Genomic DNA, 25,866 nt, shown 5'->3' on the forward strand with positions numbered 1-25,866 from the left:
CTTGATTTTAACCGTGAAATGAATAATTCTCGATAAACATATGATTACGGCTTAAAAGCCAGCTGTCAAAATTCTCTTTGAAAGGAAATTCCGGACAAACTGTTATTTGTCTATCACAGATCTTGGTAGTAAAGTTTTCTTCTTTTTTCTTTTCTTCTTCTGTTATGAACTGTGTTTAGCCAGTAACGGTTTGTCCGGAATTTCCTTTCAAAGAGAATTTATACAGTTGGCTTTTAAGCCGTAATCATATGTTTGTCGAGAATTCATAATTTGGTATGCGGCATCTGGTGGAAAGTGGCTTTATAAAAGCAGATTTATACACAGCAAATTGAAACAACCCAATGAATAGATTTTGTTGATTTAAATTAGGGTGCATCTGAGCAATTACATAGCTTGGGTTGCTTTTTAAGTCTTAACATCGTTAGTTCATATCTAACTGCTTCAAATTAATCAAAATTCGCTGTTGAAAAATGTCATCGAGAACGATTCATAGTTTAACGATCGCCAAGGTCAGTCGATAGTAACGATGTATTTTCAAATTTAATTCATCTCTACAATTTAGTGTATGTCTTTCAATAAGAAATTTTTAGTTCGAAGAAGCTTTTCTTAGTGTCGAAAAGTATCGCAAAAAACCTGGCATGAATTTATGTATGACACCACTACAATTTCTTTATTAATAGCTGTATGTATATCAAGATAGAATAACAAGAATGTGAAAAAATAAGACTGGCTACATTTCACGGTATTTTTCCATATCCACGAACCCGTGCCCAGTTTCATCCTAACGCTTCATTTGTGCTTTCGCTTACTGTCGTGCAGTTTTGCTGCCTTCTTTTTCATCATTTGAAGCCGTTTATCGGCACTGATAATATTGATATTAGGCGTTCCTGCCCCACCCGACGATGCCGCCGAAGTAGCTGCAGATGTTCCTGAGCTGGAACTACTCTTAGAGGATCTCTCCTTGTCCTTGTCTCGATCACGATCAGAACGATCTCGGTCGCGGTCTCGGTCCCGATCACGATCACGGTCCCGATCGCGTTCTTTGTCTCGGTCTCTATCCCGATCCCGGTCGTGTTCTTTACTACTGCTAGATCTTGAGCTTTTATGTTTCGAAGACGACGATTCGTAGTTCCGGCTGCTTCCACTGCTGGACGATTTAGAATGCGACGAGGATGAAACCTTTGCCGGAGATCCAATCGTGGATGAAGACGAGGAAGATTTACTGATCGATTTTCCCTTGCAAAGAGTGCAAAACCAAGCATTTTCCTGGTCGTTTGCATCGGACTCCGAAATGATCGGCTTGTGACAGTCCTGATGATACAGGGAGTGACAATCGGCACATTCCACCAGTCGATTTCTAGCACTAACGTCCATCCTTCTGCAAACAATGCACATCAAATCTTCCAACTCCTTCAGCTGATCCTCTTCCATGACAACATCGTCATCCTCATCGTTCCCTTCAACATCCGATATAGATAGGATAATCGATCCCGATGGAGGCGGAACACTCAGTGATTCCGGCGTAGGAGCAGTACTTTCTGTGGTCAACAAACTGTTTGCAGGAGATTCTTGTTTGGAATCAAAAGACGCTACATTTGCAGCAACAGGCAGCGGAGCAGGTTTCTGCTTCCGGACATAAAGATTACTACCGACAGTAGAACGTTCCTCGTCCAGGTGCTTCTTGGGAAGCGTGCTGGCAAGCGTTTTGCTGCCCCCGTGACGCTGTTTGATCAATTCATCCAGCAGATTCCGAATCTTCTCCGCTGAATCGGTGTTGGCAGAATGAAGTAGTTTCAGGGCATGCTTGAACGTAGGATCGATGTCCACTGCGGATGACATTGGACAGCCTGGGCGAAACCAGTTTTAAACACCAAAAACAAACCGTATGTTAGTCGCAGAAATAGATTTCATAACTTCAAAAGGTAGAATACTTACCAAGAATTACAAGAAACGGAGCTTTTTTTCGTTTACTCAATTAATAATTTTAGAAGAACACAGCGGGTTTCCGAATACAACAAAAATGACAGTTTTGCGGTTTTGCAGTAAGCAAAATAATCGACGAAGTCGGTAATGTAGAGAAGAAAAGCAGCAGGGATGCCAGATACTTGCAAATTCCTATAACTAATGTCCACTAATAAAAGTCTGGACAACGACAACGGCATGTTCAGGAGCGTTTTATTTTGTATAGGAGTTTCAAAGTAGAACTGGAACTGAAACACTCACATCCCCAGCAGAGCGTTTTGTTTTATAATTTCGAACAGTTTTGTTTTAAAATTTAAAACTGTTATACGACACTGTTCTATTTGTTACCGATTTTAAAACACGTTTAGAACTGTGTTTTAAATACATGCAAAGTTTTCAGCACAGAAAAAACGGAGATTGTAAGAAGACTACCGCTGTACATGACTCTTGAAGTTGACTCTGTCTTTGATGAGTGAAGGCTCAGTCGATAAGCAACCCTGAGAAGCAAGGTGAGATACCAAATGTGAAAACGATACGATTTCATGGTACGACGGTTGCCATGGAGTGTCAGATGAGAGTGTGCGAACTTTTCATACACATCAAATGCAAATTGAATAAAAGTCTTGAATTAAATAAAATTCCAGCTTTTTACGTGCCATAAGGGCGGTCTAATTTTTTGAGTTCGTAATACGTTTAAGAATTGAGTACTACAATAAATAAAAAAAAGAATTACGTAAAACGTAGAGTTTAATGAAAACAGTGTAACAGTCCATATAAATACCATTCGAGAAATCTTTTAAACAATTTTCAAACTATTCATACAATACAATTAACATGGTTAGCGTAGAAAAAAAAATGCACGAACATTTTGGCTGCTACTACTTATCGCTATTATCAGTATCAGGAAAATAAATGTATTAAAGTTCGAAAAGACGAAATATTATTTTTTATATTTTTTTATACCTTATACATTTTATCCTATATTAAATTATCATTGCAAAGTACCAAAACGGTTACAAACTTATTGAAATAAACAATAGCCTAAGGATTGCTTTGTAATTGATTGTTCTGATAGTTACGATTAGCTGTTAATATTAACTGTGTGTCAGGTCAAGGATTCTTACAGATATAAGCTATTTTTTTATACAGTCGTGATTCGCTGGTTGGTCACTATTTAACTGGACCGCTTTTTAGTTAGACCTCCGCTAGTTGTCCAACTAAAAAGCATCTGAATGTCAAAATCTCGTGTCGAATTCAGTTTAACAACCAAGCTGACAATAATTAGAGATGTGAGCAGATGTATTTTCCATTCAACCAGCGAATCAAATACGTTATTTGGACATATAGTGTCGTCCAACCAGCGAATCCCGACTGTATTTACATTCTACAATGTTTACCCTACCTTCTAATGTGCACCTAATACCATGCGAGTAAATCTTGACAAACGGGCGTACAACCTAACTGTCAAAATTGACTTTGATATGAAATTCCAGACAAACCGCCTTTCGAAGAGCGCTGTTAACAGCAGTTAACGAAAGAGAAAACTTAATTTTGTTCGCTTTTAACGGCGATCATTGGCAATCAATGGTTTGGCCGGAATATTCGTTCAAAGTTAATTTTGACAGTTGGATTATACACCCTAATCATATTTTTGTCGAGAAATGATCTTTTGTGAACAATTATAATGAATTCTTATATGTACAGTACTGCAGTGAACAAACAATTAATAGCTTACAAGTACCAAGTACCATTTTACCACTCACTGCTCCGGCCGCACCAAATTACCCGCCGCGAATATATTCTTCGGGTCCAGTTCTTTCTTGACGGCCTTGTATATACCCACGCCGGTCTGCGAAACACAGGCGGGGTACCACTTACTTCTCAGCTTCCCCACTCCGTGGTGGTGTGACAGCGTTCCACCGCAAGCTAAAATCTCATCCCGTGCCACTTCTTCGATCTCCATGAACATCTTCAGCGAGTCCTCCGGGATGTCCAAATGCTTGAATAGCAGGTAGAAATAGACGCAGCATCCGTCGTCATAGCTTTGCGTTACTCGGTTAGAAAAGACAAAGTACTTGATGCCTCGTTTCTTACACTCCCGTACTACGCAAGCTTTCACGTTGGTACAGAGAGAGATGCACTTGTCCCACGCAATCGATGTCTCGAATGATTCACCGACGATGTTCAGATCCCAGGCGAAGTCCTGGAAGGCGAAATTTGGAGAAGAAAAGTTGTAATTAAAAGGGTTCAATGGAAACACATAAAATTGCTATTTATTTTTGTAAATAAATAAAAGTCCCTAAGCTCCCTCAAGCTCATGCATCGAGCCGTGCTAAATAAACGAATAAAAAGTGCGAAATTAATGAGCAAATTTTTTAAAGTCCAAAGTTTAGAACAATAATGCGCGACAAAAAGAAATCAACAACCCACCGCACTATGACGTAGTTTGTATAGGTCATCCAACGAAATCCTGCCGATGATATGAGACAATCAAACCGACGTGCGTCAGTTTTTTCGGTAAACAAATCGTGATGTATGGTTTTCTGGTGTTTTACGATCTTAAATTCAGTAGCAACGGCTGCTGGAGAAGTATTTACATCCTTGTTAATGTTCAAACACCTATTCTCGGAATGTAGGTGATTGATTGTACAAAAGATTGTTTTCTCGACACTCAGTTTAAGTGTTGAAAGAGAAATAGAATGAACTAATGAAAAGGTGGATAATTCGGGTACCATTCAATTGTTGTTGACTCCAATGACTTGTTCTTTCGCTATACTTACAAATTTTCAATGATAGCGACAATAAACTAAAACAGAGCAATAATATGGGCACATCAGCCAGCATAGGAATAGCTGCAATATCTTTGGTTAGTTGAAAATAGGAACTACAAAGAGTTTCAAAATAGGGCGTACAACTAAAGACCGTGATGGGATTTATTTTCTGTGAAGAAAAAAGTTTTTAAAATTTTATTTTCGGCGATAGAGATAGTATTAGTATATTCAATCATTTTCCATAAAATCTAGCTTTCATGTAGTTTTCAAATGGTTTACAATATCGCCTTGATGGTAATGGTAAAGTTACAGGAAATTTTATGGGCCTTTTAAAAAAAACCTATTGTTGTTAATGGAGAAACGTGAATACCCTATGAAAAGGTCGAAATAAAACAAAATAATTGTGCTGTTAAAACAAAATTTAAAATATCTCGAGAACTATTACGTTTCAGAAACTGTTTATTATGAGCATTTTGATTTGAAATGGCATTTGGAATAATATTCGAGAATAAAATTGTATTTTTGACTGCAAATGGTATGAATTATAAAAATATGTCAATATGTTTTTGTGAAAATGACACTTTTTTGAGGGTATATTTTTTCGTGAAGAAATATTCATTCCCAGTAACTCGTTCCCCGATAGTTTTGTTTTATAAAATAGAGTAACCGAACAAAAAATGTTGAAATAATCTTATTGGGTGGGGTTAAACCCTCCACCCCCCAAACCAAAATTCGTTGGTTTAAAAAAAAAATTAAGAGTCTGGTGTAGAGGGCAAAAATAATCGACTTTTCTATCCGCTTAATTGTTAGTATTGAACCTCTAGAAAGGTCTCCCGCAATCTCGGTGGCCACGCTAAACTTATTTTGTTTTAAACAGCCATGCATTCCAAGCGCGTATTTGCTATAACAATAATTTTCGAAAAACCGACAGAGATAAAAATACACTCAAAAACTACACCTACCCAAATTTTCAAGAGAAAATACCCAATGGGTCCCCAGTCCCAGTCACCATATTTTATGACAGAGACCGCTCTGCTAGATTTCTGTCAGTCTTGGTTTGGCAGCCCTGACAGATTCCTGCGCGTATCCTGTCGGGTTAGTTGAGCTAGGGCGAACTCGGTTTCGCTAGCGTTTTCTGGCAAATTTTGACAGGAACCGAGGAAAACCCTGGCATAACTAGGAAATAAACTGTGCAAAGATCCTGGCAATTCCTACCTGATAGAATTTAGCACGAATCGAGCAAAACATCTGACAAAGATGTGGCAGGAAGCGTACAAAGATCTTGGCCGTGCATTCCTGGCTGGATTCTGGATAAAAGTGAGCAGCATCGGTTGGTTTAACCGCTTCTGTCAGAAACGGTTGTTGCATTTGAGCCAGCACCAATTTCGCTTTGCTCAACTTTTGCTAACTTTCTACTAACTTGCCACGGTGACTGGGTCATTTTCTACAGCGTTTTTGCCGTGATGCAATTTGATGCGGGACCCCTTTAATAGCGTTTTTATCGAAACAGTTTTTTCTTTTTTTTTTTTTTAAATTGGCGAACACGATAACTCAAAAACTAATCAACAAATTGATTTGATTTTTTTAGTTCTTGTTTGAAAAAAAATGAGCGTATTCTACAGTAAATATGAGATTTTTCGATTTTCATGAAGCCATTTTCCGAAACTCGAACTTTTTTGTGGTTCATCGACTAAGTACAAGTCTACGCTTTACAAAACTAATTGAATTTCCCATATCAGACAATTTTATCGAGAGTTATCGTGTTCGCCGCGGCGCTCCTCGACTTGGAAATGGTTGAACATCTACTCTTGGAACGCTCGTAGGTGTGGCTCTGTGTGACTGAAAATATTTGTTTTCATGCACAATGGATGTATACAGCGATCCAAACATTACACAAAAGATCTATTGTTGCCTTGCCTTCGTAAAACAAAATAACTTTCGTTTTGAGCACTTTACACCATACACTCCCCTTAATTGATGCTAACTTATTTAAATAAATATTGCACAATAATAATTTTGGAAGTATATTGTCTGATCACTAAATTGAGAACCTATTGTTTTAAGCATCATGGGGATATTTGAAAAATTGTGGGAATTGGATATTGTAACTAATCTCTTAGCCGAGGTCCCATAGTTGTCAAATTATCGTGAAGAGACCCACTGAGACGTCCAAAAAATTGTTTCAAAATCGTTCAACACGGGTCCAACGATGGACGTTTGTTGAACGGTTATTTGGACGTTGTCCAAATTGGTCCAAGCAACGTCCTTCATTGGACGATTTTGAAACCCACCGTTCTTAGAGGGGATGCTCAGAAATATACATTGAAAAAAAAATCCAAACGTTAATTCTATTTGCTTCAAACCATTTAAAATCCATATGAAAAAGAAATCCCACTGAGACGTCCAACAAATTGTTTCAAAATCGTTCAACACGGGTCCAACGATGGACGTTCGTTGAATGGTTATTTGGACGATGTCGATTTTGAAACCAACCGTTCTTAGAGGGATGCTAATGTTATCACGCACACACATACCTTCTATGTGTCAACTGTATAAACTAAGTATGCGCACACATAAGTTATATGTGCGTATTGTTGTAGAATCGGGTTTTATGTACCTTATAGTTATGAATTGTGAATGTAAGATTAATATGTGTTGAAAATACACACATTAGGTTTATGTGCCAGCAAACAGTGTTTATTTGCCTCCGCTAATTTCAAAAATCTATGTGTGAAATCAATAGGCATAACGCTTGCATTTTGATGTCACACATAGATTTTTGAAAAAAACATAAAACTGCGACAATGCTTCAAATAGCATGCGCAGTTTTATGTTTGTAAACCTAAGAGAAGAGAAGGCAATCGCGTAGCCAATTTGATCCAGTCCTAACCTCAATATTGAACCAGCTTCCGATTGGTCGTTTTGCCAATCATGAACGTTTATTAAATTTACCAACGGGATGGAAAACAGTGCTGCTGAATTTATTCTGGCTACTGTTCATACACATCAACATTTCATGCAAATTGAAAAAAATCCTGAATGACGATATAGTTACGTCTACTGTAAAGAAAGACACGAATAAAAATTAAATTGAATTTTTAAATGCAGCTGTTGCAATGTAAATTGTTGGTTGAGGTGCGATTTTCGAGGTACAATTATTTTGAGCAATTGCGAAAAGCATACAAAAGGAACCTGGCAACGATAAACGCTTGTTGTCTTTAGATTTACTGCAGGGCCTAGTCGGGAAAATTAAGAAGAGCAAGAAGCCTGTTGTCGTCTCTTCTCTTAGGGAAATCATAATCTTGCTCACCGAAAAATTGCATACGATTCAATATTTGCTAAAAATCTGAGACCAAAACTCAGTGTGATTAACAACGACAATAATATTTTGGAAAGTAGGAGGAAATCGTGAAAAATAACGTTTTTCGTTTGTCTTTAGAAAGTCAGGATTGGTTTTAATTGGCATTTAATTTTCTTTTGTGTGTTATCAATTATATAAATCGCCTCTAAGCAGGACTGGAAATAATAAAAATTTCAAAATATTTAAAGTTGGCTATTAATGGTATATACTTGAGTGTGGAATTGAATGGTGTAAAAAATATATGTGTCTGTGCAGTCGTTCTGGAATTGCAAACTTTAATTGTGAAGAAAAGTAAAATTAATGCTCGAAAACATTTTTACGGTTACAATTTATTATTTTGAAACTGTCACCTTCCTCCTAAAAGTAATTATTCTTTTTTTCTTTTTTCCTTTCTTATTTCGATTAGTATGTAGTCATAGTTTCTTTTTAACTTTTTAACAACATACAATTAGCTAGAGATTACTGAGTAAGGAGTAGAGCCATAGTACGCTGTATTTACGACTGTTTATGTTTTATTTCTTCGAAACGTCGGAGTTCCTTATTAATAACACACTGAAACGCCGATTCCTAACCTAAAGAAATGAAATATGGTACTCAAGTAAGAGCAAAGATGTGAAATATGCAGATTTTTTGTCTTCTGCTGGCAGGAGTCGAGTTTAGAAGAACCGGCTTTAAGAAACTTTCTTAAATATCGTTTTTCATCTCGATATACTGCATTCATGAAGCCTTACATCATGTTAATACTTGAAATGCATGGAAGCTGTTTTTTTGCATTTAACTCTTGTCAGTATTGTCAAAAACGGCAAAAAAAATTTAAAAGTCGAATTGAGCGTGATTCATAGGTTTATTAAAAACGCAAAATAGTATAATCAAATACGAGTTTCTGAAATGATATTGAAGCACAATTTTCATCGACCGTCGGATTATTGATCAACTGAGTTCCGAAAAATCATAAGACGAACCGGATACCTTACTACAAAGCGTCTGTTACTTCTAAGTGAATGAATCCTGGTAACAGGTGATACCTTCTGCTTGCAGAACTGATCTTACTCTTTATATCGGCTACACAAGTGGTAATAAAGCTCGAAAAGATTACTTTAAAAAACATCATACCATAATATAAACAAAGCGTTAAATATTGTTTACACCACAACACCACGCTTTCGAACAATCTTCCTCATGCTACGCAATAAAACTCCAGAAAGCATGCATTTGCATTACGCATACACATAATTACACTTTATCACACATACACAACACATTTAATGAAAAAATTGACACAAGCAAATATAAAAAGGGTGTCGCTCTTGTCCCTTTGGGATGTTGGTCTTACCCGTAGCACTGATAACTGACATACAAGTAAGGTTTTCAACTTGTGTAAGAAAGAAAACTGTCGCTTTGAAATGACAACAACAAGTAGCAACTTGCCACTGACCGGCGCTTCGATCGCCCAGCAATCGCTATACGGGACTTGTGTGCAAACTTGGATATAATGGTAACTAACGCATGCAAACCTTATGCGATGGTGATTTTTGACATATTTTCATTTAAATGTTTACACAGATTTTTCAGGAAAGTTTGTTCTAGCTTATATGTCTGTTCTCTGTGCCCGTAGCGATTTTAAAATGTCATTTTTCTCCATTTTATGGCAACCAATGATTTTTAATGAATCCAATTTTTTGAAACGCGGAAAAATATATCTTGTTAAGAACCATCTAAACAAGGATTATGCCCAGAATATACAATTTTATGAGCTTTGTGGAGTTTTAGAAAAATGATTGCGCTCAAGGTGTCCGACATGCCCTCAGTTCCCCTAATTCGTTAAGTTTTCGAAGGTTGTCCGTACGAAACCAATTCGTAGCAGCTTTACGAATATATTCTCTCCGTGTATGGGATGAATCAATCAGTTTAAAAGACACCTCATAGGCGGCTCAAAAAAATTTTAATTTTCAGGATTTTTTGAACATGAAAACAACAAGAGAAACAAATTATCTTTTGCGTATTTTTGAACCAATATTTAGTCGTGCAGCAGCTCGCCGTTGACAACTCAATCTCCGATTCAGCCCGTAAATTTTACCTTATAAACCAAAAGCCTTTATTTTCAAAAATCTGTAAATATCTGCAATCAAACTAAAAAAATCAGTAAATATCTGCAACAAACAAAACTAAAAAATCTGCAAACATCTGCGTCATCGAAAAAATCTGCAGCTAATATTTAAATCCTGCGAATTTGCAGACATATCTGCAAATCTGGCATCTCTGCCTGATACAAGTGAAATTCTTTCTCATTCGGAGGGCTTTTTTGCATAGAATGGACTATTTTAGTGATTTAATGTTGAAATTTAAAATGCTTTAGTTATTTTTTAATAAAGTACTCGATTTGGCCTTTTAGCAGTAACTACTTGAATAATATGTTAAAATATTTTTTTAAATGCATTTTCATTGTTCAGTCTATGCACAATTAAATTATCTGAAAAACAGTGTTTTACTTGTATACATAGCATTTATAGTTCTTTTTTTGTAATCGTGCACGAAAAAAGGGCTATAAAGATTTTAGAAGCAAAAAAAAAGTATACTCAAGGATTATTAATTGTTAATCAGCTATACTCAGACACTTTGCAAGAATATTCATTGATAATAATTCTAACGATTGAAGCAAAACAAAATCGATTTTTTTGCTGACTGATGAGGAGACCCCTTAATTAACAATTTCAGTTAACGTGCCCAATTAGCACACATTAAACTTGGGAATGTAGATTTTATGACATTGCTTAGGATTTACAAACGAACACGCTAATTTAATTCGCCGCGTCAAAATGAATGGAAAGCACAATACTTCAAATTAAAGAGCAGATTTTGATTGCCCATGACAGAACAGAGTCTACACAATAAAGCAAGTGTCCCGAAATGTGAACTCAATTGCGGAAAACGTGATCACCGATTTCAAAATGTCCACACTAAAAAGACAACATACATTGTTTCGGAAAAATGCATATTATTACTATTACCTATTACTAATTATTATTAAGTTTTAAAATCTGCCATATTGAAACAAACTGGTAATTGGAAACTGCAAAATCTTTATTTGGAGAAATTGCGACGAAAAATTTTCTAATCCGATACGAACTCCCATGTCAAAAGCCGTGATCAAATTCCTGAGATATGCGGCTGCCTTAACGCCCGTTGGGTCACAACGGTCACGAGAAACATCGCAGTAAACCGTGCTAAACACTTCACATATTTTTTCCCACACTCGATGTTGATAAGCGGATGGCTTGACTCTTTATATTGCAAGTTTAATATCCCGGAAAGTACGATTCTAGCTTATTAAAGCACAATAAATGATGCATTTGATAAAACGACCTTCAAGCTGCCGCAATCTTTCATCACGTCAGTTTAAAGTTACGACATTTTTACTATGTATTCTGAACATTCAGCAAGTGATTCTACTCACCCTAATGTACGCTACCACAAAGGTCAACATGTACCCCTTTCGACCGTTGTGTTCACCACCCCGAATGGCACCAAACTTTTTCGCGATCGCACACACCTCCTGCTCGTGATGAGCTACAGCTTTCGCTTCTCCCTCAAACAGCAACGTCACCGCCACTATACGATCCATTTGAAACCCACAAATGGTCGTCAGATAAAAGTGCTTTGCATACTCGAGAAATCCAGTGTACCACGATCCGGGTGGATCGAGTAACACTCCACACTTGAACTGAATATTGTCGAGTAGGCGGATACTGGATGGCTGCAGGCGCTTTTCTGCCACCTCACGAAGAAAACTGACTCCGGTTTCGAGATCGGAAAATACCAGTGACTCGTAACGCCGTACCTCTGGAAGGTGTCGAATTTTCACCACTGCTTCCGTAACGATTCCGTAAGTTCCTTCCGATCCGAATATAAGGTGATCAAAATCCGGTCCGATCGAGACTCGGGGGGCCGTAAATTGTTTCTCCAACTGTCCGTTTCCGGTTACCATCTTTGCCCGGACGACGATATCCTCAATGTTTCCGTACCGATTCTTCTTCATTCCAGAAGCTCGGGTTGCAATCCATCCACCCAAAGTGGAAAACTCGTGCGAATCTGGCTCGTGACCAAGAGTGAATCCGAGCATCCCCAGCTCCCGTTCTATATCTTGTCCAACAATTCCGACCTCAAAGCAGGCCGTCAAATTGTCCTCCGATAACCATAACAAACGATTCATCTGTGTCATATCCACTACTGCAATTGTTCGATCGTAAATAGTCGGGGTAGTCGAGGCTAACGAAACCGAAGTATTCCCACCAACCGGAATCAAGGCAACATTATGCTGTGAAGCCATTTCCACAATTTGCACCACCTGATCGTGACAGTTGGGCCAAATCACTACATCCGGAAGTCGTTTGTACTTGTGCTTCCGTAAACTCTCCACATCCGTCAGCGTTTGCCCATGACATCTCATCGTGCGGTCCATTCCTTCCTCCGAGTAATCCACTCCAGCTTCCGATAAATCCACCAAGAAAGCCTTGTTCCGAATCGGGTCCGGAAATTCCGTTGGTGGTACGGCAGCCTGATTGGTCATCGCTGGATCGATATTAAACATACCCACAACCCAGTCACGAAAATTATCCAACCTTCGACCACAGATCGGATAGCGGTCTCCTATAAAGGACATTTGTCCATTCTGGTACACAAACTTGCAATCCTTGTAACCCCAACCGTCCCACCGAAACATATCCTGACGGCGCTTCGGGAAGATGCTGGTAACTTTTCTCGCTTCAAACTTGTCCATTTTATTATAGAAATCGTGTCCCAACCGCGGCACCGAATTATGACCGAACCGTTTGGAGTTTGAACCAGAACTGAATTGTTAGCAAATCTTGTAACTGGCTCCAGCGCCCGAAGATGCCATACAGTTGTTGTGTAGGAGCGTGTGTGATATAAGAAACGCGGACCGCTTAGATCCGTTCGATTGGGATGCGAAAATTTTTGTGACCTTCTCTCTATCGTTTCGGAATAATAAACTGTGTTTGGTAAGGTGCCGCGACGCTTCGACGTGGGGAATAGAGTTGAAATCTTCCGAAGCAGAACGAAATTGACCGGAGAAGGACTTATGTAGTCCACGGGTGAGACTAGGGCAATGTGATAGGTAATGTTTATTGATTTTTCAGACACTTGGGTTAAATAACAAAGCGAGAGCACTTGGTTCCATTCCTAGTTGATCGCGATGGCGTTCAAAAGAAAAGGCAATCAAAAAACTGAATGAAGGTGTTGTAAAATAATTAAAATGAGTTGGCATTTATGCGTTGTATTTACTATACATTCGACACACCACCACCGGCGATTGGGAATGGTTTCAGCTACGTAGTTCCAGCATAGCGATGCTGTCGGACCGCAAGTGGCCCCTCCAGTCAGACAACCAACGACAATTTTGGTGCCTCTTTTATTTGTTTTAGATACTTGAGATACGACCGTTGACCGGAAAAAAATGCGGTCGTTAATTTCACTTTTGTATTGTTGATACCTACTCTCTTTCAACCGCAGAGGCCCGTGCCAACTGTGTGGTAATATTGCCCGCACGGGTCCACACCGTTGGTGAGGAATAAGATTTATGGGACAGAAATTGATTGTCAAATTGTTCCAAAGGCCACTTAATAGTTGATTTGGCCGTTTAATTTGTTGAAAGGTTCGGTTGAAATTCAAGTTTGGCAAGTTTCCTGCTTAATTACTCTTACTTATATAGTTTAAACCTGAGACGGGACTCGCGCATACGAACAAAAATTAAGGCCAAATGCAGACAGTTCGTTTGAACTATGTGAGCCAGAATGGGAGGCCAAGGGAGATGAGAGATAAAATAAACAGAAAAAAGAAAACGGAAAAACTCCAACCGCGAGCCGTCCCACGCTTAAACAGCCCAGATGATTAGGGCTCTAATGTGGGACACTAATTTCTCTATGTAAATTGAAAAATGTTTTGGTAATGTTATGGAATTTGTGTTTCAACTTCATATCATCAGAATACGACAACCGAAAATAGGGTAACGAGGGTATTTTGGACCACTACCATATTTTGGACCACTTGGTGATAATTCGTGCATTTTACAATTTAAACTTCACAACAAATTGAAATATTACTAATGCAATACTGAAATTATCACACTAGAAAGCATCTCCCATTCTATTCTGAGTGAAATGGTATGTTAGGAAGCAGTAAATTGAAAATTTTTAAACATGTCTTCACATTTCAGTTTTAATGGTCCAAAAACACTAGGAAGTGGTAAGGTTATAACCAACATTGAAGTGTTATTACTTCTAAAGTGCATACATTTTAAACATGCAAATATGATTATTAAGCTGATAAAAGATATGAGAAAATGTTTTCAAATTGATATAAAGGATCAGATGTGTTGGAATTGTTATTTTTGATATGTCCAAAATATATTAGTTATTTTTAAAGGGAAACATATTTTCGCCATGCTCCCAAATAGCTCTGGCATCTCTTCGCATACCTACTCTGTATTTTAAAAAGTTTACTATTAATTTACAGAAAAGCACTTTTTAGTCAATAATGTATGAACACATCATAAAAATATGTTAAATGTGAACATTTAGTGTCCAAAATGTGTTGTATGTTTCAAATGCCAACTTTAAACTCAATCCACCCCTACCGTGATTCAAATTTACAGCTTCGCTACAGCCTACACTTTCAAGTTGGCGGGATTTCCATAATAAAACCGTACGTCTTCATTTCAAAGTGATGCTTTTTCATTCACCAACCAAATCTGTAATCTGCTCTGTAGAGGTCGGTTTAGGTTCAATGTTGACATATTTTGCGTTTTCAAGCATACATGAACAGTAAGAAGTATGTTCAGATTAGTTTTGCTTGAAAGTCCTGTTTATTACCCCAGTAGAGAGATATTCTCAGGGTCACTGAAATGGAAAATGATTGAGCAGTTCGGCTGTTTGAACGAATAATGCAACCAACAACTGCGACTTGAACATAGTAGGGTATGCCTTGAGATTTGTTCCTCCTTCAAGTTCAAACAAACCTATTGAAAATCAGCAACTCTGAGTAAGATCTATCCAAAATATGTTTTCAACATCGGCTCAAAGGAAAAACGATGGTCCAAAATATAGTTTGTTTACGGCCCAAAATAAAATTGTGTGGTCCAAAATTAGAAAAATTCACCTTCAAAATTTGTAACATTTCCTGAGCATATATGTGTATTTGACAATTTAGAACACTAGATTTCGAAAATAAACGATAGAGCCGTACATCTTAACCCGTTAAATGATCCAGATTATGTAGCCAAACTGTATTTTTTCAGAATTTTTTCTCAGGGCTTCCTAAAGCGGTCCAAAATACCCCTGTTACCCTACTATTTGTGTTTCTGAGAAAAATCGCAAATATAGCACAGTGCATATTGCATTGGCTTGCTAAGCCAAATCAAGCTTCGATTTTATTATTTCTCGTCAGCTCAATCTGAACTCCTTTTCGTGCGGGACATCATGCAGGACTAGGGTTCGCTCAAAAACACAAATAGTGTATCCGTTTTTAGAGCTAGCAAAATTAATCCGGCGCTAGCTTAGTTCTGTCATTAAGTTAGTGTCGGATTCTGATGAGACGAAATCGAAACGCCAATTCCATAACTATTTGTATTTGTCATATATACACCAACATGCAATTCACAGCCCCAATGATATCTTAGTGCTAAACTTATTGCTAACAGTCAAATTGATACAACTTTTCGTAACAATAATAATTAATAACAATAAAGTGAAAAAACAACAACGATACAACAGATAATGAAGGTATCAGCCGTAATGAACGGGTCCCAGTCAAAAAGGGCAAGTTGCTGGCTAACGGGGGGCTATTTGCCAAATCGGATGCGCTAATTGTCCTTCAATTTGCCAGCAAATTACTGGCAATTAGGGGGCTCTTTTAAATGCAACATTTGGCCGATTTGCCACCGTCATTTTTTGCCGCTCTACCCGCCCTTTAATCGCCCCCAAATCGCGCAGGGAACGCGCCATTTAATCGCTCTTAACCCTTGTGAAGGCAAGCTAAAATCCTAACATTAAAGGGCAAACCGGGCCTCTCAGGCCCGTCTAGATTCAAGCTCCTTTTTGCCGTTCTCATATAGAAAGGTTATGCAATCGGTCGAAATTTCGATTTTTTTAAACCGAGACCCGCAGGGCCAAATCCCTTATACCATTCGACTCAGTTCGTCGAGATCGTAAAATGTCTGTTTGTGTGTGTGTGTGTGTGTGTGTGTGTGTGTGTGTGTATGTATGAATGTATGTGTGTGGCAAACAATCTCACCGATTTTTCTCAGAGGTGGCTAGGCCGATTTGTACAAATTTAGTCTCAAATGAAAGGTACAGCCTTCCCATCGGTCGCCATTGATTTTTTTATTGATCAGACTTTCGGTTCTGGAGTTACGTGTTGAAGAGTACAATCACACAGCAAATTTAGCATAGAAACTGATACCACCATGATGTCCAAATGAAGCAATATATATTAAAATATGTGCAACATTACTTGGCTTTGCATGTCTAGATCTAGATCATTAATGACCCACCGAAGGCACTGCGAACACATTGGTCAGCTATGGCGGTTCTTGATGCCCCGGGGGAACCAAGTTCCTAAGATAATGTCATACCTATTTCTCAGCGAATTCTTTACCGATTTTTACAAACTTGGTTTCAAATGAAAAGTACAACATTCCCATTGGCTGCTGTTTAATTTCTGATTGATCCGACTTTCGGTTCCGGAATTACAGGATGATGACTACGAACACGCAGCAAATTCCGATTTCAGCGTATAAGGCGATAGATTTAAAAAGTTCAATTTTTCCAAAAGGTGAGTACTCGGAAGCTCACGTTGACTGTCGATTGGTTCTGAGCTCCATTTCGTTTGAACACGACCAATAAATGTTTCTGGGTTGCTATTAATTTCTTCTGATGCATAACCGGATTACATATTCAGATTTTTCTTCCGAGTCTGCATCAGATTCATCGTCGGAAGCAATATCATACACATTCATCCTCGCTTTGCAAATCAGTTTCGGAATCGTCTGCTGTTGAATTTGCTCGAATTTCTTCCATTATTTCAGATTCTTTGAGACGATTGAAAACATGGGCATATCGTCTTATAGCCATTTCAACTTTTTGTTGCTTTTAGATCCTACAAATTGAATAATTACGACAACTGTAACACAAAGAATAGACAACAAAAAAGGACAATAACGACAGAGTCAGGTTATGTTGTATCCAAATAATTATCAAGTAGACAACAGTGGGTGAAATAAAAGTATTTACCAAAAAAAATATGACACACGTCATTATCGTATGCTATTTTTACATTTCTTATAAAAGAAATGTATAGAATTCGCTCAAACTTTCAAGATTTTTTTCTTATAAGAAAAGGTAAAAAGATAAAATCAATCAAAACATGAAAAAAATTCCTGCTAATATGAACATGAACTCATCAAAATGTTTTTTTTTTTCAGATAAATATTAATGTATAAAACTCGTGCTATTCCTAGTAAATATTGCATACAAACCGGGCCTGCCAGGCCCGACTTGCCTTTTTGTGCATGTAAAAAATTCAAACATAGCTGCACATCACTCCATAGATGAAAATTTCACAATTCTTTATTTTTGTGATAGATTTCAAAGCTACTTATCAAAATTTCTATGACCAAGCTTATACTGCATCCACATTTTTTTGTAACAAAAAAATTGTAACGTGCCGGGCCTCTGAGACCCGCTTACCTTTTTGAGGGTTAATTGCCTAATATGAAAATCACAAATAATACTTATTTCAGATTCATTATCTACTCACATAAACTTATCAGTATACTACACTCAAAAAAATGTAAACGTTATACCTATTGATTTTACACATAGATTTTTGCAATTAGCGGAGGCAGATAAACACTATTTTCTGACACATAAAGCTAATGTGTGTATTTATTAGAAATATTAATCTTACATTCACATTTCATAACTATAAGGCACATAAAACCCCATTCTGTAACAATACGCACATATAACTTATGTACGTGCATACATAGTTTATACAATTGACACATAGAAGGTATGTGTACGCTTGATAACATTAGCATTTCTTCTTGATATGGATTTTAAGTGGTTTGAAGCAAATAGAATTAACGTTTGGATTTTTTTCAGTGTAGGTAATCACCACCAAACTATAGGAAGAATCAATGGCGAAATTGGTATTGCACACCAAAACTTACCACAATCTGACTTTCATTAAAACTTTAGGTCAGATATCTTGTTCCACTACCGTAAACCGGGGTGACTTTGATCAGCGGGGTGACTTTGATCACTCGAAACTTTTTTTTCTAGATCGCTTATTAAACCAGAATAATCTAACGAATCATTTTAATTTGAGCTGATTTTTACTCTAAACTAATAAAATACTGATTTGGTATACTTTTTGAGTATATTGTTCGGTTTTTGGGTACAAAAACTACAAAAAACCGAAATTTGACTTTACCTTATTTTTACGAAGCTTCGTAAAGTGTCTATTTTTTATAAAGCAAATAAATCTCAGATTTGAGCAAAAGTAATAAATTACAAGCGAGTTTTTATTTTCCTTTAGATTGGGATGTACCAACTTTAGTTTTGAGAGTTTGCTTATTTTGAATACATTCTTTTGTGAAACTAGTTGGCAATTATTTCAAATTATTTTTAGCTAAAATTCGCAACATTTTTTATTGTTCAATATTCCAACGTGTTAGAATGGATGAAACTTTTTGTACATCGATAAAGGACTGAAATAAAACAATTTTTGCAGTTTTAAAGGTTTTCACAATCTTGTATTCTAGTTGGACACGAATTATAGGAATTTTGGTTGCTCGAATTTTACAGTACATTGAAGTACTTTGTATAATACCAATTAACATCTATTTAACAATGAATATCTTTCCTGAATCAGTTTAAACAAGCATTTCAATGAAAAACATTGACAATGATAACTTAATGTGGGTGAACATGCAGGTTATCAAAGTCACCCCGGAATACGAAAACGGACTTCAACTTGAAATCATTTTTGGAAAAATAGCTGTAAGCGGACAATTTTAGGTAAAACCATTCAATCTTGTTCTCCATACATCAGTACATGGTTTAAAAATATTAAACTTGAAGAAAATTTGTTGCGTCTAGAAATATGTAATGATTACTTCAAAAAGTGATCAATGTCACCCCGGTTTACGGTATACTTACACACGATTCCACGATTTCCCACATTCATTGGCACTCGACAAACAAAATACAAGCGATAACACGCCAATTGTTTAAAAATACAATTTTAAGCTTAAGCCAAATATGAACCGCCATGTTTGAAAAACACAAAGAACAACCAAGTCCATTTCAGCCGCCAGAAAATTTGTTTAAGTGTTGAAATCGCCTGTAAATCGCATTCGCAAATTGCATTTCTCGACAAACATATGATTGCGGCTTAAAAGCCAACTGTCAAAATTCTCTTTGAAAGCAAAATCCGGGCAAACCGTTATTCGCCAATCACAGATGTTCGTAGTAAACAAAAGTGAAATGTTTTCTCTTCCATTAACTGTAATGAGCTGTATATAGCCAGTAACGGTTTGTCCGGAATTCTCTTTCAAAGAGAATTTTGACAGTTGGCTTTTAAGCCGTAATCATATGTTTGTCGAGATTTGTTCCTAGGGGCAATTAGCACAGGCGAGTTGAGTCAAAAGTCAAACAGTTTAAATCGCCTGACCATGTTCATCCGCATTTTTTTGACCGGGGTCCGTCGAAGGTTTTGGAAAATCGTAGACGCAAAGTTGGGCGAGACCAATTAAAGTCGAAAACTGATGCGACCGCGTGGAAGATTCTTTGTAGGCCAATAATGGCATAATATAATTAAGGTTATGTGTCAGAACTGAACGCATAACCTCGCGACTCTACTACCGAAATTGAAGTAATACGGTTACCAAGTTACAGTGACTTAAGCGCCACCTTGCTAAGAAGGATCACTGTACCTGATGATGTCCGGTTAGAGACTCTTAACACGAGCGGGTTAGGTAATCCGATCTCACTCTAATCTACGGTAGTTCAGTATACTACTTAGTCACGCGAATCAGAACTAAACCACCAAAGCGAAAACGCACGATTCACCTAGCTATCTTGACTAAATGGAATCAAACGAAATAACAAGAATACAAACGGGTTCTTAATAGCTTCCAAAACCGTTTATTCTGCAAACCGAAACGAATCAAAACTACCGGATGTTAACGAAAAGTCGTGCTATACAATTGGCACCAACCTACTACAGCTATCTCTTTATTCTACTCATTCTTGTGAGTGCGTGAAAAAGTAACGGAACGAGCATACTGGATAGGCCGGCCGGCCGGCAGGGTGACGATGACGATCTCTCGGAGCTTGGGTTTTCGAGGATCTTCGGGTGGCAGTAGCGTAGTTCGCTGTCGTCGGATCGATCAGGCTAGGAGGCCGCACCGTAGGTCGGTAATGACGACGGCCGAGTTCTTGGGGTAAATATGTCCCCGGGTATATTTTGGTGGAGAACCAACGGCTTGCCAACTAGCGATTCGACCACAATGTTGCGTTCTTTACCCAGAACTAGCACCCATGTGATTGGGTAGCGTCACCTGACTAGCAGCCAAAATCTAAAATTAGTCGGAGAAATTTTGCCTCGAAATCATACACGCAACGCGAACTTTAAATTTCAAGTCAAACGCAATTGCTCTTCAGAACGGTCTCCATCAAAGTGACGAGCTTATTGGAAATCAGTAATTTGTTCTGATTGCCTTTTGAAAAAATCCTTTTTTGTTTCCTTTTGATCTTTCCCATTGATTCGGATTTTCATTGATTCAAGTTTTCCCGTGATTATCGTAAATGAGAATAATTTCACACAGTAAAGTAGGCTTTTTTGTGTAAGAGTTGCTGTAATCGAGCTTTCTATATTCTAGTTCAGCTATCGTCTGCTAGGGTTTTCTTTTTGGTAGTTGTGAGACGGATCAAATAAATTTGTTACAATGTTGATATGCGTTGTTCGAGGAGTGACATTTATGTTAATTTGTTCCAAATGACTGGGCAATCCAGATGACCTCGCAAAGTATCAGCAACGAACAAAGCCCTTGCTGTATTCCTTCGAACAGGCAGGGATTCCAAATGAATCAGCTGGCTTTCGTAATTGGGCAGACAGATGGGATCCCTTCCTGCAAACTACCCCAGTTGAACCATTCGGAATTTGATTCTGAATACTGAATGGAGTCAGTATGGATTCCAGGTCAAATGCAATAACCGATTCTGAAAGCGATTGAGTCGGAATCGGTTGTTGCACTTGAGTTGGAATCCATACTGACTCCATTCAGTAATACAAACCGGTTCCGGAATGGGTTTAACTGGTACGAAGCGCAAAACGTAACGAGTGTCGTTGCACGGACTCAATTCTCTAAACACAGTTGTTATAGTTCGGGCTCCAAACTTCACAGCAGCACTCCAGGGTTCACCGCGACCAAGAGCAGTACAGCGAGTCGAGACAATAAATATCCGTAGAATTTTAGGCTATCCAGACTATGCATCTCAGCATTCGAGATTGCTTTGCTAACTGTATAGGAGACGCATTGTTTAAACGTAAGTTGCGAATCTAGTATCAATCCCAGATCCTTCACCAGACTAACGCGTTCAACTTCAGTATCCAGTAGTCGGTAGTTAAAACAAACCGGTTCTTTTTTTTCGTGAGAACGATATCACCGAGCACTTGTTTGGATTTACACACATACGGTTCGTTTTACACCAGTCAGCGAAGGTTTCAAACTGTCGTGGGAGTAATCTACAATCTTCGGCAGAGCGGATGAGAAGAAACATCTTGAGATCGTATGCGAAGGACAGGCGTGGAGTCATCAGAACTAGATGGACGTCGTTGAAGTAAAGCAGAAACATCAGTGGTTGCAAGAGACTTCCCTGGGGCACTCTTGACTTTAAAGTAAATGTGGGTGCCTGACAATCTCCAATGACCACCACTATTTCTCGATCTGTAAGGTAGGATCGAAACAACTGCAACAAACTACCGTTAATTCAAAATCTCTCCATTTTAGCGATTGGTATATCATGGTTCATTTTGTCAAAAGCGTCAGATAGGTCTGTGTAGATAACATCGGTTTGAGCGCAACGTTCCACATTCTTTGTTATGTAGGATGTTAGGCAAAGCAGGTTAGTCGCTGTCGAACGCCCAGACGTGAAGCTAGATCTAAGCAACAGGAATCGTATTTAAACGTTCTATTGTTGTAGAATTGTAAAATTAAAAAAAGATAAAGTTTTGAAAAACTGGAGCAAAAACAATCACACATATTTCCACTAAGAAGCGAAGGAAAACAGTATTTTCATTTAAACACTAAGTGACCAACTCAACACGTGACAAAATCTATCAAACTTACAATGTAACGTATCAAACAAACTGCTAACGATTATCGCATCGCGGTAATTGGAGTGGATAGTTCCACATCAGCTGGCGGAGCTAAAACGGACAAATTTACGCTGCAACGTTTCAATCCAATGAACACCTTTGAACCCTTGTGGGTTTCACGCCACCGAGCAAAATTCAAGTGTTGAGCACACAATCGCGCATCATACAGGCTCTGTAAAATAGTCAGCTATTACTAATGCGACTCACAAACGGCGATGTGCTTTAGCGACATTGTAGATGATGTGCTGCTGAAAGTTTGTTGTTCATCGCAGGTGACTTATTAAATAAATTTTATCCACCAATCAATCTGGAGAGATAGTAATCGAAACTAACATTTTAACTCGCGAAAACATAACGAATATCATATTTGAAGTTACTTGGGTGACTCTCTTCATTCTGCAATTAAACATTGTACTGATACATACATAGCTGAAGAATCCATTTATAATTAATTCACTGTGAAAGTACTCGTTAAACGCTACGATAAGCCTAGCGTTATAATACGTGATTCAGAAATACGGTGGTACACATTATCGCATGTTTTTCTAGATACACTACCACAATCAAAACAAACTTTTTGCATCCAGCACACAGCAAAGAATCAGTAGTGCGTCCAAACTCAAATATAAACATAAAAATATTTTATTATGCAATTTCCAGTATGAGTATTTAATTGATTTAAATTATTCAAATGAATTCAGATTGCAGAGATTTTGTTTTTAACTGCACATAACATTCGGCTCGTGGCAATGCAATGTTCAATGTGAAACTAGTAATTAACAGATGTTAACCTTCACATGGTTATTTCCTGTGAGCGCAATTTTAGGAGCTCTTCTTCAACTAGCTGAAAAGGTACATTCATAAGTGTGATGTTTATGTTTGATTTGGTCAGGTCAAAAGTAGTATGCGACGGCGTCTATGATCTGAATACCTAGTTAGAAATTTTACACTGATACTTTATTCTAGGAAAGGCTATTGATAATACGGCTTCTTCTTTATAGAAGCTGTTCAAAAAATAGAGCAGCCCTTTTCTGATAGGGCCAAAATTGGCTCATTACCCTATATAAATCATTTTTGCCTATTTGTTTAGATTGTTAATAGGTTCGAACATATTTCCAAAGTTTAGAAGGTAAGATAACACTGTTAAGTGGATTGAGGCAAAATTTGTGTAAAGGTGTGTGTATGTATGTGTGTTTTGCATAATCGTCGAACGTGTCGATACCCAGGTAACATAACATACGTCGCTCCGTCTCGCTACAAAGCCGTAAATCATTATCATGAATCATCGTAAAATCAAGAATTTCCGAGGAATTTACTAATTAAACATTTTATAGCGATATGATTCCTGTGGTGTTTTCCAGTCCAGGTCCACCAGTCGAAACTATTTGTTTATTTAGATGCTTGGCTTAGTAATCCCGAGTAGGGTATTTTGTATCTGCGCATTTTCGGCAAACTTTGTTTACGGATAAATAGGGGAAGAAGGGACATTATTATCATATCTTAGCTCCAGGTCGTTAATCGTTAGAATTTGATGTATGATATCCTTTAACAATAATTTAACGCTGTAATTGAAGGTAGAAAGTTTTACAAAATATCTAAAAATATACTTTTTTTTTTTCAAATAAATGAAATTTCTTGAATTTTAAGTGGGGCAGGATGTGTCAGTGCGGGGGTAAAAGGCACCACAAGAACGGGCCATAAAGCTTCGCTAACAGGCGAACTCTAACCACAGACTAACAGACATCACACTCGAAAACAATGCTTCGCCCGCTTTAACGGTCATTTTAAATATATTTGTAGTTGGGACTGTGGCCACATTTGAAATTATGGCGCCACTGACATATGAACAAGCATATGGGGGATAGACCACTAGTGAAAAATTGTTCCCAAACCTGAGGGGTAACCCATCAGAAAATGAGTGTTTGGGACTGTGAATAAAAGGTGGAGCTAGTGTTCTGGGAAAATTGCCGGATCGAAGTTTTTTGTGGGAATTCCCTCATAGTGTTATGTCTGTTAGTCTGTGCTCTAACTGAGCTTTCATAAAAGTGTGCCAATAAATTGCCTAAGACAGCGGTTCCCAACCTTTTTCGTACCGCGGACCCCTTAGAAATCACCCTGTGTTGTTGCGATTATGTATGCTACTCGTAAATAAATGAATTGAAGATACTATAACAGTATTCTGGTGTAAACTCAACAATAATTATTATTGACTCAGGGTTAATAATATTCAATACTTGATTCAATCCGTAATATTGCCATTTTTGCAATAAATTTTGGTTTTGACGTTTCTAGATTTCAATCACATCATCGGATATATCAACAATATTATTGTTGCAACAATTGCCGGATAGATGGAGTATTTTTTCCGAGAGACTATTCATAAAGATTGGTTGAAATCAGGTGATGCTCGTTGTTTGAATGCTCCGGACGGATGATTTTTTCCAGTAGCAGATGATTTATTACGGAATTCACACTATTCCTGACTACAACCCATACATATGAAAGTAATCATACAATAATCCAAAGAATTTATTTGTTCATTCACCAAATATTTTGCCTGTTCATATAGGTAGAAACATGCAAAATGACTTCCAAAACATCCGACTGAAGCTAGTGCGTGTTTAACTGTCGCTCTTTTCATGCAAATTCCAGCCGCATGTCTTGAACTGAAAAATTTTGAAATCAGTTGACGCTAGCTGTTTGAAGGAGACAGACGGGACATCTATTCAGGCTACAGCATTTCAGGACCGAATACTGAGGAGACTATTATTATTAGGATCTGTCACTTGGTTGCGGGATTATTGATTACGTTGCTTAAAGATTATTCATAAACTACGTAGCGCTTATTGGGGGAAGGAGTATTATAAAATCTACATTTTGTGAGATATGGGGAAGTGGAAGTGAGCTAGTAGGGGAATTATGGTTAAAACCGACACCTTAAGCTTAACACTTTTTCTAAGTTGCCACAAAACCAATAAAATTATAATTTTAATGCACAATTCTTCTTCAGAAAATTCTTAACAAGACTTAATTTTTTCAGCGCTTCGAAAAATTAATTTCATTAAAAATTATTGATTGTAAAACTTGGAAAACAAAGTGACTTTTTGTAGGCACTGCGGGTAAAACCGACACCCTATAGGGGTGAGATCGACACTCCCTTTAATTTATTTTCTCTACACTTTATTAAAATCTTTATCTTTATTAAAAATTAGAGATATGCGTATAAAGTGTGAGTATGTATGATGCAAATATGTGCTTTTTATTTCTTCATCATGTAGTGAGGGGAAGAAAGTTCGAAAGCGTAGTACTATA

General features: G+C 37.7%; 2 protein-coding genes across 2 annotated transcripts; both read right to left on the reverse strand.

Moving 5' to 3' along the window:
• Positions 1 to 643: 643 nt before the first annotated feature.
• LOC131677554 (integrator complex subunit 12-like) lies at positions 644 to 2,038 on the reverse strand. Its single transcript, XM_058957433.1, has 2 exons — positions 1,936 to 2,038; positions 644 to 1,847 (listed from the first exon to the last, which is right to left on the reverse strand). The coding sequence occupies exon 2, from the start codon at positions 1,837 to 1,839 to the stop codon at positions 790 to 792; it is 1,050 nt and encodes a 349-aa protein (XP_058813416.1). The 5' UTR covers positions 1,840 to 1,847; positions 1,936 to 2,038; the 3' UTR covers positions 644 to 789.
• Positions 2,039 to 2,826: 788 nt separating this feature from the next.
• LOC131677556 (alkyldihydroxyacetonephosphate synthase-like) lies at positions 2,827 to 12,926 on the reverse strand. Its single transcript, XM_058957434.1, has 2 exons — positions 11,549 to 12,926; positions 2,827 to 4,165 (listed from the first exon to the last, which is right to left on the reverse strand). The coding sequence occupies exons 1-2, from the start codon at positions 12,869 to 12,871 to the stop codon at positions 3,722 to 3,724; spliced, it is 1,767 nt and encodes a 588-aa protein (XP_058813417.1). The 5' UTR covers positions 12,872 to 12,926; the 3' UTR covers positions 2,827 to 3,721.
• Between the last annotated feature and the right edge of the window lie 12,940 nt (positions 12,927 to 25,866).

This window comes from Topomyia yanbarensis, chromosome 1 (genome assembly GCF_030247195.1).
Source record: "Topomyia yanbarensis strain Yona2022 chromosome 1, ASM3024719v1, whole genome shotgun sequence".
Taxonomy (NCBI): domain Eukaryota; kingdom Metazoa; phylum Arthropoda; class Insecta; order Diptera; family Culicidae; genus Topomyia; species Topomyia yanbarensis.